The 16,905-nt window shown below is 47.8% G+C and overlaps 1 protein-coding gene across 3 annotated transcripts in view; it reads left to right on the forward strand.

The window, feature by feature from the left end:
* ANXA4 (annexin A4) overlaps nt 1-16,905 on the forward strand; it is a 37,976-nt gene that overhangs the window by 14,409 nt on the left and 6,662 nt on the right. For all 3 annotated transcript variants that reach the window (XM_006119082.3, XM_075910867.1, XM_006119083.4), the window contains exons 3-10: nt 2,704-2,791; nt 3,590-3,684; nt 7,532-7,645; nt 9,515-9,605; nt 11,831-11,910; nt 13,041-13,097; nt 13,929-14,022; nt 16,425-16,520. In XM_006119082.3, the coding sequence (XP_006119144.1) occupies nt 2,704-2,791; nt 3,590-3,684; nt 7,532-7,645; nt 9,515-9,605; nt 11,831-11,910; nt 13,041-13,097; nt 13,929-14,022; nt 16,425-16,520 (715 nt within the window). The remainder of the gene's footprint in view (nt 1-2,703; nt 2,792-3,589; nt 3,685-7,531; nt 7,646-9,514; nt 9,606-11,830; nt 11,911-13,040; nt 13,098-13,928; nt 14,023-16,424; nt 16,521-16,905) is intronic.

Raw genomic sequence — 16,905 nt, forward strand, 5'->3', positions numbered from 1 at the left:
TCCAGACCAATATCCTGTCTGCCAACAGTGGCCAATGCCAGATGTCCCAGAGGGAGTGAACCGAACAGGTAGTGATCAAGCGATCTCTCTCCTGCCTTCCATCTCCATCCTCTGACAAACAGAGGCTGGGGACGCCATTTCTTACCCATACTGGCTAATAACCATTAATGGACTTAACCTCCATGAATTTATCTAGTTCTCTTTTAAACCCTGTTATTGTCCTAGCTTTCACAACCTCCTCAGGCAAGGAGTTCCACAGATGGACTATGCGCTGTGTGAAGAAGAACTTCCTTTTATTTGTTTTAAACCTGCTGCCCATTAATTTCATTTGGTGGCCCCTAGTTCTTATATTATGGGAACAAATAAATAACTTTTCCTTATTCACTTTCTCCGCACCAGTCATGATTTTATAGACCTCGATCATATGCCCCCTCAGTCTCCTCTTTTCCAAGCTGAAAAGTCCCAGTCTCTTTAATCTCTCCTCATATGGGACTGGTTCCAAACTCCTAATCATTCTATTTGCCCTTCTCTGAACCTTTTCTAATGCCAATATATCTTTTTTGAGATGAGGAGACCACACCTGTATGCAGTATTCCAGATGTGGGCGTACCATGGATTTATATAAGGGCAATAAGATATTCTCCATCTTACCATATTCGCTATCCCTTTTTTAATGATTCCTAACATCCTGTTTGCTTTTTTGACTGCAGCTGCACACTGCGTGGATGTTTTCAGAGAACTATTCACGATGACTCCAATATCTCTTTCCTGATTAGTTGTAACTAAATTAGTCCCCATCATATTGTATGTATAGTTGGGGTTATTTTTTCCAATGTGCATTACTTTACATTTATCCACATTAAATTTCATTTGACATTTTGTTGCCCAATCACTTAGTTTTGTGAAATCTTTTTGAAGTTCTTCACAGTCTGCTTTGGTCTTAAGTACCTTAAGCAGTTTAGTATCGTCTGCAAACTTTGCAACCTCACTGCTTACCCCTTTCTCCAGATCATTTATGAATAAGTTGAATAGGATTGGTCCCAGGACTGACCCTTGGGGAACACCACTAGTTACCCCTCTCCACTCTGAAAATTTACCATTTATTCCTACCCTTTGTTTCCTGTCTTTTAACCAGTTCTCAATCCACATAAGGATCTTCCTTCTTATCCCATGGAACAACTGGTTCCTAAGCGTTCTACAGTGCCCATACACCTTGTCTTCAGCTATCCACGGAAAATGCTTAAATGGTTCTTGCTCCTCCTACCATATACTGTAGTTTCTGATGAAGCATTAAAGCCCAGATCTGCAAATGAATTTAGGCACCTGATTTCTCTTGATCTCAGAATGAGTTAGGTGCCTAAATACTTCTGAGGATGTGTGCCTAATGGCCTTATGCATTGTGCACTGAAGTTAATGGAAAGACTCTTATTCAGTGGGGACAGAAGCAGCTGCTTCGCACAGGCAGTGTGAGCCAGTAGATCTATCCCTGGATTGTGTGTCAAGATCCAGGTTCTAACCCTTGCCCTCTGTGACATGTTGAAGTCACTGCACCTGTGCCTCTGTTTCCCCACCTGTCAAATGGAAAGGATGGGATTTGCTCACTTTTGTGGAAGTGCCATGTGGGAGCCCACAGGAATAGATTCTTTCATGATTCTGTGGACTACTAGAGATACTAAAAGGAAGAAGCCAAAACTAGATTTAACGAAGGCGCCCAATTGGCAGGCCAGAAGAATGGAATCCTTATCGAATTGCACAGGTACAGAGCAGGTAGCAGCCAGGTTTGCTTCATCCCATGCCAGTGTGGTTTAATCCTCACTCGGAAGGGAGGCCCGCACTAGGAGTGTCTCTCTGGCAGGTGGAGCTGACAGTTTAGGGCCAAATGGGAGCTTGTATCTGCAGTCAAAAACGCTAACAGAGTTGGGAACCATTAGGAAAGGGATAGAGAATACGACAGGAAGTACAATAATGTCACCGTATGAATCTACGGCACGGCCATACCTTGAGTATTGCATGCAGTTCTGATCACTCCATCTCAGAAAAGATAAGAAATGGAAAAGGTATAGAAAAGGACGACAGAAAAGATTAGGGGTCTACAGAATTGTGAATGGCATAGAGAAAGTGTGCAAGGACGTGTTATTGAGCCTTTCATGTAGCACAAGAACCAGAGCTCACCTAATGAAATTAATGGGCATGATGTTTAAAAACAGATAAGGAAGTGTTTTACAATGCAATACATGGTTAACCTGTGGAACTCATTGCTAGGCGATGTAAAAGGAAAAATGTAACTCAGTTAAAAAAAGAATTAGATAAGTTAACGGAGGCTTGGTCCGTCAGTGGCTATTATGCAAGATAGTCAGAGATGCAACCCCATGTTCTGCGTGTTCCCAAACCTCTGGCTGCCAGAAACAGCAGCTGAGTGACAGGGGAGGGATCACTTGATAACTGCCTGAGCTGTGCATTTATTCTGGGGCATCTGTCATTCTCCACTGTCACAGGACGGGTTACTAGGTCAGGTGGACAATTAGTCTGACACACTAAGTGGCCAGAGTGGATCTTGCTGTATCTAAGTGGCTGTCTCCAGCAGCCTATCTAAACACAAACCTGTTCCTCAGTTTTGTCATAGTCGTGTGTGGGGGTGGGGAGGATCGACATCTGTGTTCTTCTCTGGCTTTGTCTTTAACCATTGCTGCTCTGTGTATTTAGACTGGAAACCGGGGCACAATCAAGCCGGCCTTGGGATTCAGTCCTGAGGAAGATGCACAGAAACTAAGGAAAGCCATGAAGGGCCTTGGTGAGTTTGCATTTATTGTTACGACTCTAACACTCTTGCATCGGCTGCGCCCCACCTCCCCCCCCAACAGCCACGCCTCAGCCCCCCCCAGCACTGCCCAGAGCGTGCCACACCTCAGCCCCCCACAGAACTCAGCCAGAGCGTGCCCCCCCTTAGCCCCCCCACAGAACTCAGCCCCCCACAGAACTCAGCCAGAGCGTGCCCCCCCTCAGCCCCCCACAGAACTCAGCCCCCCACAGAACTCAGCCAGAGCGTGCCCCCCCTCAGCTCCCCCACAGAACTCAGCCAGAGCGTGCCACGCCTCAGCTCCCCCCCCCAGCACTCAGCTCTGCCCAGAGCATGCCCTCCCTCCCCCGACAGCCCTTAGTGCCACCCAGAATGTGCTCTCCAGCGCTCTGGGAATGATTTAAAGGGCCTGGCGTTCTGGCTGCTGTCACTCCTGCAGTTGCAACAGTGGTGGCTGGCCGCTCTGGGCCCTTTTGCCCCACACTCCCATTGGCGGGCCTGTGTGTAACCCAGTGACAGCTACGGGCACCCTCCACGCCTCCCACAGAATTTTGTGTCTCTACAGAACGCTGTAGCAGCCTGTGCTTTTCCCTTTGGAGGTTCCCCCATTCAATCCCTGATGTGTGGACCAAGCTGGTAGCCAACCCACACGACCTACTGCACTAGAAAGTCAGGTTTTGGAAGGAATAAAACCAGGTTGTGTTGCACCCAGGCAAGTCAGCTGAATTGCCTGCTGCACAATTACTGTTTAGGACACTAACGGCCTGGCTGGCTTCCCTGTGTCTCCCCCAGGTACGGATGAAGATGCCATCACTGATATTGTGGCCAATAGGAGTATATCTCAACGGCAGCAAATTTTAATCACCTATAAGTCCACGATTGGCAGGGTACGTAGCCTCTGAATTTGGTGATTATGATCTAGAAAATTCCTGGACTTCAGTGCCTGGAAAATTAACGACTCCCCTCATTCAACTGTGAATGCAAAGTCAAAAGCTCTCTTTCCCCGAATGGAGAACTATGGAGTTCTCAGGCTTCCGATCCTGACGTGTCTACATGGCTAGGGTTGCCAGGTGTCTGGTTTTCGCCTGGACTGTCCGTTACTCGGGTCCCCTGTCCAGTAAAAAAAACAGAAAATACTGGACATGTGAAATGTCCGGTATTTCCTGTTTCCCTTGGATGGAAGCCCAGCGGGGACAATTTTCCCTTGCTGCATCTGGTGGGGGCAGGGCTGGGGGAGTGAGGAGTGCGGGGCCATTTAAAAGTGCAGCGCTTTTTTTTTTGCTTAACAACTTTGGTCTCCCCCTTTTTTTTTCTCAACAGAAAGTTTTCCCGGTGTTTTTTTGGGGAGGGGAGGGGGAGTTAGGTATATTTTGTTAAACCATCTGGCAACCCTACAAACGGCCTATTTTGATGCTGCATCTATTGCAGAAATGGACATTGGGAGTGAAATCCTCAATATGTTTTCTCTGGGTTTTACCACTCACTGCATTGGTAAGCTCAAGAAAGGTGGAAACCTACCTCAGTTCCTAGTGTGCTTGGTCCCGGCAGCTGCTCTCCACGTGTGGCCCCAACCTCAGCAAACCCGGCTGCCCCACTCACCCTGCTATTGTTTGGGGAAATGCACAGGAAGGGAATTTTTTTTATGGGGTTGCTGCCTGTTTTCTCCTCTACCTACTTTTCACAAAGATTAAAAGAAAAACTTGGAATGAAAATGGGGGTAGACAGAAATGTGAAACTAACAAGTTAACAAGTAAATGGTGAAGCGGATAGAATTAGGCATGTATGATGTTGGGGCAGGATCTGGAAAATAGCCTCTCTGGTATAATTGTCATTCCCAAGCCAGTCTCTTACAGAGTATTATCTAAGTGCTTCACAGTCTTTAAAGTGTTTATTCTCACAACATAGAAGGGTGGTACTATAATCCCTGTTTTACTGCTGGGAGTGAAGGGGGGCTGATCCCATAGAGGCTGAGGCCTTGTCTGCATTACAGGGCTGTGTCTACATTGGCACCCTTGAAAGTAGGAATAAGGGATCTTGCGGAAAAGGCTTTATTTTCTGCAAGATCCCATCTAGACTGGGGCTTTTCTCCGGCAAAACTCCGAGCCGGAAAAAAGCGGCAGCCATGTTCATGCAAATGCCGCGGGGGATATTTAAATCCCCTGCGGCATTTGCAATTCCGAAGTGTCTCATTAGCATCCCTTTTCTGGAAAAGGGTACCAATGTAGACACAGCCCAGATGATCCAGCATTGCAGCTGTACCCCTCTAGTGCCCAAGAATAGATACGTCTTATGGAAGGGGTTCTTCCACTGCTGTAGTTAAATCTATCCCCTTGAGAGGCAGTAGCTAGGCCAAGGGAAAAGTCCTTCCATTAACCTAGTGGTCTCTAGCTGGGGCTTAGGTCGGCTTCACTGCATTTCTCAGGGGCGTATAAGCAACATAGCTAGGTCGACCTGTGTTTTAGATGTAGATCTAAGTCGCTTGCCCAAGACCATACAGTCTGTGGTGGAGTAAGGGATTGAACCTGGTGTCTCAAGTCATAGGCTAGTGCAGGAGTTAGACGGGATGTATCAGACTGACAAGAGTTGGAATTCAGCCAGGAGTTTGGTATAGAGTAGCAGTGGTGCTCGAACACAAGGGGACTAGACTAGATGACTTCGGGTATGTCTACACTTCATTCCTCTCTCTCTCTCTCCCTCTCAGAATGCAAATGCAGCTGAGTGAAATTGCAAATGAAGCGCGGATTTGAATTTCCCGCGTTTCATTTGCATAATCGCATCCTGCGCTATTTCAAAATACCCTATTTCGAAAAAAGAAACGCAGTCTAGATGCGGTTATTTAGAAAGAACCCTTCTTTTGAAATTACCCTTAAACCTCATTTTATAAGGAGTAAGGGTCATTTCGAAAGAAGGGTTTTCTTTCAAAATAACCGTGTCTAGACTGCATTTCTTTTTTCGAAATAGGGTATTTTGAAATAGCGCCCGGATGCGATTATGCAAATGAAGCATGGGAAATTCAAATCCGCGCTTCATTTGCAATTTCGCTCAGCTGCATTTGCATTCCTCTCTCGAAAGAGGAATGCAGTGTAGACATCCCCTTCTAAAGCAGCGTTTCTCAAAATGGGCTGTGGGCCTGTGCCGCTTTGTTTACCTAAAGGCTTCAGCTGACACTTCCCGCGGCTCCCATTGGCTAGAAATGGTGAATGGGAGCTGCGAGGCTCTGTGGCTGTGGAGCTTTTCGGTAAAGCAATGCAGGCCTGCTAGCAGCTTTGCGAAGGTGCGCTCAGGGCCCACTTTAAGAAATGCTGCTCTAGAGCAGCGGTTCTCAAACTTTTTAGCCCGTGGCCCACCTGGCTCAATGCAAACCTTTCCGTGAACCACGAGTTGCTAATGGAAACTCATGGTTAATTATGTAATTATGCCTGAGCCATTTTGCTAGTGCTGCAGCTAGGGAGGATGGTTTAATTTAAATTATTAAACAGATTAAGCATTTTAACTGTCTCATGTTAGTTTATCCTCATTTTAAATAAAGTAAAATATTAATTTATGCCCAACAGAAGGTTTCAATGCTCTCTTTATAGTAGGGGTAGAGAATCTTTTTTGGGTTGAGGGCCACTGACCCAAGAAAAATCACTTGGGGACCACACAAGTGAGAAGCAAAAAAACGCCTCCAAAATCTCCAACCCTCACTGATATGCCCCCCCTCCCCAACTGAGACACCTGACTCCTCTGGTGCGCCAGCCTCATGGGGCAAGGGGAGGGGACCGGGAGGACTGAGGTTCAAGATTTCCCATAGGCCAGATTTACTTTTCTGGGGTTCCAGAGTTAGTGGATTTTGTGGACCCCTCCCCTTAGGCTCTGGGGAGGAGACAAAAATGAGGAGTTCATTGTGTGGGACAGGACAGCCAGAGAGTGGGATAGGGATGGGGTGCAGGGTCTGGGTGGGAGGTAGGTGCAGAAGCAGACTGGGAGTAGGGTGTCTGGCCAGGCAGGAGGGAGGGAGCAAGAGCAAGGGGAGTGCAGTGTGTGGCTAGGAGGGAGGGTGCAGAAGCAACAATGGATCCTGGAGCAGGGTGGGGATAGGGTGTCTGGACAGGGGGAAGGCTGCAGGAGCAGGCTGGAGGTATGGTGTCTGACCCGGGTGCAGGAGCAAGAGAGGGTGCAGGAGTAGGGTGGGGATAGGGTATCTGGCCGGGAGGGAGCAGAAGCAGGAGCAAGCTAAGGGTGCGGGGTCTTGGCAGGGGGGATGGGTGTGGGGGTCTGGACATGGGGGGAGGCACTTACCTGGCTTTGTGCCCCTGTTGCTCCCAAGCACCGCCTCCCGCTGCTTCCGTCGGCCGGCCCGTGGGCGCAGCGGGGAAAGCCTCCAGACATGTCACTGCGCTGCCGTTCCCCCAGTGGGGAGGGAGGGGGGAGGAGCGGCAGTGCGTGGAGCTGTTTCTCTCCGCGAGCCGGATCTGGCGGGGAAGGTTGGGGCCCCCCCATGCCCTACAAGCAGCAGGAAGCTGGAGCTAGTGCTCTGGCCTCACAGCGACCACTAGACTGGAGAGGCAGCGCAGGTTCGGGGGAGCTGAGCTTGAGCCGCGGACAGATGCGGACGGCTAGGAGTCCGTGGACTGCTCTGAGAACCACTGCCACTGGTGTGGCCGGATGCTCAGCACCCCTCATTCCAGCACCTGCGTAGAAGAGTGGGGCTTTTGGTTCTTATGGCTATTTTCCACCTTCCTGGCTTTCTAGGATTTGATTGGTGATTTGAAGTCTGAGCTGAGTGGGAGCTTTGAGAAGGTGATTATCGGATTGATGACTCCCATCACGCTGTACGACGTGCAGGAACTGAAGAGGGCCATGAAGGTTGGTAAATCTTTACTGATGTTTCCAAAACGCCTATGTTCTTCCATTGTGTTTTACGGCGCAATAAGAAAATAAGCACGGTGATGTGTGAGACTGCTAGATTGTGAAAAGCTGGAATACGAATCAATTTCACTCTAACAGCCATAACCATAGAATACAGGAACTGGAAGGGACCTCGTGAGGTCATCAAATCCAGTCTTCTGCATGCACAAGAAGACCAACCACCATCATCCCTGACAGGTGTTTGTCCAACTTGCTCTTAAATATCTCCAGTAACAGAAATCCCACAACCTCCTTAGACAATTGATTCCAGTGTTTAACCACCCTGACAGGCAGGAAGTTTTTCCTAATGTCCAACCTAAACCTCCCTTGCTTCAATTTAAGCCCCTTGCTCCTTGTCCTGTCACCAGAGATGGAGGAGTATGTTTTCTCCCTCCTTCTTGTAACTGTGGCGGAGCTCGGGTTGTGCCCCGTGGGTCCTGCACTTCCTGGTGGTTTTTTGTATGCCTCAGAAGTTCACGGGGACCCTGCCACTATCTCTAGTTTCTCACCCTGCTTTGTGAGCCAGTTTCATCATAGGCCAGTCACTAGCTTGCAGGAAAAAACCCCTTCCTGGTCCAAAGGTTTTTTTCCCCTGTTGGCAGCCCACTGGCCAGGGTTAGGGATGGGGGAACCCTGTCCCACCCACTTACTCTGGGTGTTGTATTAGGCTGCACTGTAGGCCAGCTCTTAATGAGTTCCAGCTGTCTTGATGGCTGAGCAGCAGTCTCTGGCAGCCTGTTCAGGAAACAGGAACCCACTCACCCAGCCCCTGCTGTACCTGCCCTCCACCAGACTCCTGCAACCCACTGCCTTTGGTCTGCTACACAACCTTTGAGATTCTTGAAAGCTGTTATGTCCCCTCTGTCTTCCCCTTTCCAGACTGAACAAGCCCAGTTCTTTCCGTCTTCCCTCATAACTCATGTTTTCTAGACCTTTTTGTTGCTCTCTGAACCTTCTCCAGAGAAGAGCTACCCTGCTACCCTTTTGCAAAACAGGACTTGACACTGAAAGAGTTGCACTCTGTGTGCACTGATAAGGACCTAAGAATGGCCACACTGAATCAGACCGGTGGTCTATGTAGCCCAGTAACCTGTGCAGTGATAGCAGCTGAGGCAAGAGGCTTCAGAAGGAATGAAAAGAACAAGACAACCCCAAGTGTTCCCTCTTGTCATCCAGTCCCAGCTTTTGGCAGTCAGACGTTCAGCGATGCTCCAAGAAGATGCTCCCTGACCGTCCTGGCTAATGGCCATTGATGGATCTACTTTTCAGGAACTTATTTAGTTCTTTTTTGAACCCAGTTATACTTTTGGCTTTCAATAACATAGTATTTTTGCAGAACTCTGCAGCTTCCAAACACTGTACAAACATCTGAAGCTGCTCAGGAGTTCTTTCACAACACTTTTTTTTGTTGGAAAATGCAGACAAATATTTTTGTGGGGAACGGGCCTCTTAGATAGCAAAGGTTTCTCGAGTTCAGAATGGAATTTCTGGTGAGAAAAGAAATCAATAACCTGAGACATGGAAGACCCAGGTGGATGTTTATGGTCTGAATGACATATATAGGGACTTTGAACCTGGGCCATGCACTTCAAAGATGACATCCAGCTCTGCAACCAACCATCACCTCCTTGCACAAAGTCCATAACTTACCCCATTTAACATGTGGTGAAACAGGCAGAGAAATTAAGTAGCATACCTAGATAGCCGGGGAGTCCTCATCAGATCCTGGACTAGGGAGAGAGTTGAGTCTTTATGTTGCCACCATGATGCTCTGTTGGGTGGTAGACTGGAAGCAGCTTTCATATTGAATGTTTGTTCTGCATTTAGGGCGCGGGGACAGATGAGGGCTGCCTGATCGAAATTCTGGCTTCTCGTTCTGGTGAAGAAATCCAGCGCATTAACGAGACCTACAAACGTCGTACGTAGCGTAAATTATGAGGTGCTATAATGTTAGAGCATTGAGAATAACCTGTCCTGGGGGAGCATGGGGGAATCTTGCAAGAGATCCCAGGTTCAGGAAAGTACATTGGCATGTGTCTAATCAGGGGAACTTAAGTGACATGGCAGTGTTCTGTAGTGTCTTTGGGAGATCTCACTGTATTAGTTTTGTTTCACTGTGGGCCTTGGATTCTGTGGAATTCCATGTGAGAGGATGATTGCAACCCTCTGGAAACTAACAATGTTTAGGCAAATTCACTTGGGTTGTAACAACTTCAGAGAGTTACTACCACCAGTGTTCCCTGTAGGCTGGGCGCTTGTGTGGCCACCCAGGAGAGATTCAAATGCCACCCTGCTGCTTAGTAGAGCGCCCGCAGCTAGGTTTTTGTTTCTGTAGGTGGTGCACTTTCACACGTACGTTGGTGCATGTAAAAAATAATTCCACACATGGATGAAAAAAATCTGCATATGGATGGAAAAGATTAGGATAAATAGCCTAAGTTTAATTAAACTCACTCACCACCTTGTTTCTGATCCAGCAAATGGACAGGTCTCTGTCTGATGTGAGCCCCAGTCTTTCCTAGGAAGGGTTGGAAGGCATTTGACGCATTGAACCCCATAAGACTGATAGGTGAACTGGTAAGATTTTTAGCATTTCTAGAGGAACTCCTACTGTTTTTAATGCTGTTACCTTGAGAATAAATGTGCTTGCTTAGGAAAAGCAGTGTGATAACTTATAACTGTGAGCAATGACTACAGTTCATAGCCTTGGAAGAGAAAGCAAAGTGCCGATGCAGGCCTGCCCAAGGGGTCTGGCTTGCTGGGAAACTTGCAGTGCAGGCAGGGAGATGGGCAGGCTGGAAAAATCCCCATCAGATGGGAGAGAGACTTGCCTCTTGCCACTTGAGATGGGATGGCTGGGGGACAAGAAGCCTAGAGTTGGGATCTTTAGTGGACACGAAGGGGGAACAGATGCAGTTGCCCTGAACTGTGACAACATGCTTAAAGCAAAATATGTGTTTAGGGTCCTTTCCTTAACCAAGGTTTAACTCACCCTTCCCTAAGGCTGCCGAGTGACTTATTTGCAGAGGAAAGCTGAGACATTCCCATCTCCTCTTGAGCTGGCCCCTGACTTAAACATTTACATTTCCCAGCCAGCAAATGTGTTTTCCCCAGTTTGTATTGTTACTGGTTGAATACTGCGTGCACTACTTACGTTGATGTCGAGGTAGAAGATATTTGTGAAAGTTCCCTGCCCTCCAGGAATTGTGCACACGTGCGCATGCAAATTGAAACGATTTTCAAGCAACCTTAGTGGCTAGTGTTTCAATCAATGGACAACTCAACAGTCTGCAAGAAATCTTGTGAAACTAGGAAGTGTCGTTGTCCCAGCAAGAGAATGGTGCTGAGATACCTGCTTTCAGAATGCCTTGCACTTGATTGTGACCTAGTGTGCCGTCATAATTATGCTCAGTGGACAGAGACTTAAGCCATGTCAAGCCACAGAGAGGGCAAAATCCTGGTCAGTCTGAAGTCAATGGCTAAACTCCCCCCGACGTCAGAAGAGCCAGAGTTTGATTCAGAAGTTGTACTAGGATCCTGTACTAGGGCCTGTAGGTGCTACAACAATACAAGTAATTGTTAAACTAAAACTGGTTTTAAAAACAGTTTAACTGGTTCAATTCCCTGGTTTATCTCCTTTTTCGGCTTGTGTCTGTTTATTTGCAGATGGTAGCTTGCAGCAGGCCCTCCATTTCCGAATGGGAAGGAGGTCACTCTGCCTCACTAGCTAGCCAGCTCTAAGCCAGGGTTGCTGTATCTCCAGAGAGAGGTTTGCACTAGATGAACAAAGCCAGTGCAACTTTGTGTGTAGAACATTTGAATATTTGAAAGAGAATGATCCCGATTGTTTCCAGCCTTACAACTCTGTAGCTCTGTTGATTGAGAAACCCGCACGCACTGCCTAAATCCAGAACAGCTCCACTGCAGTCAGTTACACTGGTGCAAAGGGAGAGAAGACTAAGATCCAGGTTCAACATGACCATTCTTAGGAAGGCATGTTCAGAAAGTCGGGGGAAGATGCATAATCTGGATACCCAGGTCAGGGCTGGACATGTAGACTTTTTTGAAGATGAACATTGTTTAGGTGCGGAACGTTCTCTTTGTTAAATGCAAGCATACACGTGTGTTGTGCTCTTTTGCTAGAATATGGCACCACCCTTGAAAAAGACATTGTGTCAGACACATCTTCCGTGTTCCGGCGCGTGCTGGTGTCTCTAGCGACAGTAAGTCCATTTTCAGACAAACAGTCTGTTTCTTATTGCTGCTGAACAAATCCTCTATGGGGGGAACCTAAGGCCCGGGGGCCAGAATCAGCCTAAGGTTCAGGGCTCCTCCCTCCCCCCGCAAAGGGGAGGCTGGTACTCCAGCCCTCTGGCTGCCCCACCGTGGAGCTGGAACACACAGAATCTACTAGCCTGGGGCCCCCGAGGCTCTGGTATGTGAGAAAAATGTGGGGAGTGTCTCCTCAGTCGGGGGCCATGTCAATGAGGGTATGTTTGGAGTTTTTTTGCTTTTCACTTGTGTATGGCCCCTGACTGATTTTTCTGTGGGTCAGCGGCTCCCTACCCAAAAGAAGTTCCCCACCCCTATGCTACAAATGGACAGCTTAGGGAGTGTGAAAAATCACACCCAGTTATACCCACCTAACCCTAGTGTAGACAGCGCTATGTGGATGGGGGCGGAGCTTCTCCCATTGACGTAGCCTCTGCATCTTGCAGCGGTGGACTAACTGGTGCAGTAGCATCTTCACTAAAGTGCTGCAGCATTTTGCATGTAGACGAGTCCTAAACATGAACCTTGCTTCACTGATAAGGTGTCTGCTTCTCCTCTCGTAATACGCTGACGTAGGTCAGGAGTCAATGGAGTTACACCAGCATAAAAGAGATCAGACGGGTTTGTAGTAAATACTGTTCCCCCCTCTCGTCTGGTTCCTTCACCTGCTTTCTGCTTTGCCACTTGGAACTTTTTATCCCTTTCCTAGGCAGCCTGCTCCCTCTCCTACTCCACAGCCTTCCCCTGCTGCTCCCCTCCAGGACTGCTCAGGGGGAGAAGCAGGAATCTGGGTCCATGTGTGTTACAGCCACGTACGTTCTCAGGGCACTGGGCTCCAACTAGCATCCGACGGAATGAGTCCTGAACCCCACTTACAATAAATAAAATCAGGCCCTTAAATATTTCACAGCGTTTTCTCCACCACCCCCTTGCAACAAGCCATTGGACAACTGCAGCTGTCTTCCGTATAGGTCCTCATTATATGCCTGGGAACTGGCTTCAGACAGGAAGCTTGCTAGACTCTGCTCTATGAGCCCTTGTGAAAGGCTGAATCTAACACGGCCCTCTTGTGTTTCTGCAGGGAAACAGGGACGAGAGCCACTACGTGGATGCAGGCCTTGCTCAGCAGGATGCCCAGGTCTGTAACTCTTTGTACTCTGAAAGAAAAATCTGCCCCACCACTGTGGATGTTTGCTGAACACCGGCTCCTTCCATCCATTGGCTTTTAAAGACCAGTCTTAACCTATCAGCCATTTAGCTGGCATGTGTGTCACGCACTGGGCTGAGATCCGGAAGGTCTGGGTTCTAGTCCTGGATCTGTTGCTAGTTGACATTGGACAAGTCACCGCACCTCAATTTTCCCATGTGTAAAATGGGTAAGGATACTCATCCTTCTGGAAGGCACTTTGAGATATGCTGATGGAAAGTCTGTAGAAGAGCTAGGCATCATCTGCTATATATTTTAGAGTTTGTCTGTTTGATCATGAACTCCTCCTAAATAGTAAGAGCTAGGACCATCAACTTCAGTATACAGCTTCCTCTTCCCATAACTGAAAGCAACGTTCGGGTTTGGTTGTGCTAGGAAAATGGGATGTGCCTGGTATGGAATTGATTTGCAGAGTGACAGTCCTCAAAATTGACATAGCTCAGCAAATGTTGAGAGGCTGAACCAAGATGAGCCAGAACATAGGGGCTATGCCTTTACTGCGCTGTTTTGCGCGAGAAATATGCAAATGAGGCAAAGCGGAATATTGCTGTGCCTCATTTGCATAATTAATGAGCGGCCACTTTTTGCACAAGAGACTTCTGTGCAAAAAGGAGCCATCTACACGGCTCCTTTTGCACAAAAGCCCCCACTTGCGTAAGAGCTATTCTTCCTGAAAAAAATGCAGAAGTACGTCTCTTGCGCTCTGTGCCTTTACGTGAGCTTTTGGTCTAATCTTTCTCTCGTGGGCTTTATTCTTTCCAGTGCTTGTATGAATCTGGGGAGAAGAAGTGGGGGACAAATGAGGGACAATTTATGACCATCCTCTGTTCAAGAAATAGAAATCATCTATTACAGGGTAAGGTTCTCAGCAGGTTTGGATTCTTTGTTGTTGTTTTTTAAAGGCACCTTTTCTGGGTGTGCAAACATCTCTCAGCAGATTGATATGGACAGTTCCCAAAGGCAGACGCTTACCCTGGTATCTGGTCTTGTGTATCTACCTTAGAGGATTTTAATACAGAAACCCACTTTTGTGAGCCTGAAACAGGAGTGAGGAACTTGTTTGGGGTCAGGGGTCGCTAACCCACAGAAAAATCTGCCGGGGCCACACAGAAGCGAGAAGCAAAAAAGCCCCCAAACCCTCCCTGACATGAGCCCCCAACTGAGAAGCAGAAAGACACTCCCCACATTTCTCTAGCACACCAGTGCATAGGGGAGCCCAGGCTAGTAGATATTGTGAGCTCCAGTCCTGTGGGGGCCGGGGGAAGGCTGAAGCACTAGCATGAGCTCCCCAATTCTGGGTGGAGAGCCTTGACTCCAGGCAAGATGTGGCCCCTAGGTCTTAGGTTTCCCACCTCTCATCTAAAAGGAACTCTAGAGAGACAAGGATGGACTAAGGATATTAAGTATCGAGTAAATGACTAATCATGTACTCGATACAAATTGTATTGCGTACACGATTAGTCGATAAGGGGCCACTGCAGCTCTGCAGTTGAAATGTAGTAGGAGCTGGGCATGCAGGCAACCCAGCTCCTACGACATTTAAACTGAAGAGCCTCAGGAGAAGTAGGTCCAGGACCGGCTTGTGCCAGGTCCTGCGCCACATCTTTGCCTTTTAAACGTAGTAATCGTTTTTGTTGCCCTTTTCTGAACCTTTCCCAATGCCAGTATGTCTTTTTTGAGTCGAGGCAACCGCGTCTGTACGCAGTATTCCAGATGTGGGCATACCAGGGTTTTATAGAGGCAATAAGATATTTTCTTTCTTAGTCTCTATCCCTTTTTCAAGTATTCCTAACTTTCTGTTTGCTTTTTTGACTGCTGCTGCACACAGAGTAGATGTTTTCAGATAACTGTCCACTATGACTCCACGATCTCTTTCTTGGGTAATTATAGCTAAATTAGTCCCCATCATGTTGTATGTGTAGTTGGGATTATTTTTTCCAATGTGCATTACTTTACATTTATCCACATTAAATTTCATTTGCCATTTTTTTTTTGCCCATTCACTTAGTTTGGTGAGATCTTTTTGAAGCTCTTCACAGTCTGCTTTGATCTTAACTATACTGAGCAGTTCGGTATCATCTGCAAATTTTGCCATCTCACTGTTTACCCCTTTCTCCAGATCATTTATAAATCGGTTGAATAGGACTGGTCCCAGTACAGACCCTGGGGGGACCCCACTAGTTACCTCTTTCCATTCTGAAAACTGACCATTTATTCGTACCCTTTGTTTCCTGTCTTTTAACCAGTTACCAATCAATCAGTCTGGGCAGGGAGAATAAAGCTTTGCGCACTGTCTCCACCCCCTAGCAAAATCCCTCAGCTCCTATTGGCTAGTTTCCAGCCAATAGGAGCTGAGAAATTTTGCTGAAGGCAGGGACAGCGAATGAAGTCTCCTCACTCCCTCCCACTGCTGGAGCAGAGCCACATGGAACAGCCCATCCAGCACACAGGCAGGGAATCTGCAGAGCTGCTGGCTGGGAGCCACCTCGGTAAGCGCATCCCAGCCAAAGCCTGCCTCTGTCATCCCACCCCATCTCACCCCTAGCTGCCTGCGCCAGGCCACCACCCAAACCCTCTATATCCCCTCTCCTCCCTTCTCCAGGTCTCAACTCCCTCCCAGAACCTGCACCCCCTCCTGCACCTTTCCCCCAGGCCAGAATCCTCTCCTGCACCCATACCTCTCCTGGACCCTGCACCTCAAGTGCATGCCCCAGATTATAATCCCCTCCTTCACCAAACTCCCTCTCAGACCCCACACTCCCTCCTGCACCCCAATCCTCTATCCAAAGCTCCCTTCAACACCCCACCCTCAGCCCCAGACCCCACATTCCCTCCACAGAAGTGCGGCCCTTGACCACTTACCAAAAACTTGGAATGGCCCCCATTAAAAATTACTGCCCACCCTGGTTTAGGAGCAAGTTTCTTGCCAACACTCCCCCTGCAGGAAAGAAAGAAAGAAAGCAATACAGGCACCGTTCTGCTGGATGAGAAGTTCTCAAACAACAGATCTTGCTACTGGCTCTTGCAGAGCTGGCTGGTTGCCAATACTTATGGCAAACCTCGCCAAGTGGGTACGCTAAACAACTTCACACCATTAAGCAGTAATTCATGACACTATTACCAGCAACTACTGACAGACCAATTAGAAAACCAATTATAAAGTCCTTGGTGGCTAAACGTGACAAACTGGTTAATTCTTTGTAGACCGCACTGATGAATCTTACTGCTGACTTGTCACTAGTGTGCTTTCTTTTCCAGTCTTCGATGAATACAAAAGGATTGCTAAGAAGGACATTACAGAAAGCATTAAATCTGAGATGTCAGGGGACCTGGAAGATGCCTTATTAGCTGTGGGTGAGTATTGTAGTTTTACATTTAGGGCCGTTTAGTCTCCCGACAGACTATCTGGGTGCAGACTGGGAAAGAATTGTTTCTGTCAACTGTGAGCATGGAAGCTGCAGAGTCGGATCTTGGTTAACATAAAATCCATAGGTAGCCCTTGAAATAGAAAGGGATGGGGGGGGGGGGCATAGACAAAGACCACAGTAATGGGGAGAGGGATAATGCAAGGAACCTCTGGTGTGTGCGATCTGCTTTGCTTCTCAAAGCAACCACGGCTCCGTCTACACTGCACCTCTCTTGCGCAAAAGCCTATGCAAATAAAATGCGGATTAGCATATTGCTGTGCTTCATTTGCAGAATTAATTAGGGACCGTTTTTGCGCAAGAGGCTTTTGTGC

Source organism: Pelodiscus sinensis, chromosome 28 (assembly GCF_049634645.1).
Source record: "Pelodiscus sinensis isolate JC-2024 chromosome 28, ASM4963464v1, whole genome shotgun sequence".
NCBI lineage: Eukaryota > Metazoa > Chordata > Testudines > Trionychidae > Pelodiscus > Pelodiscus sinensis.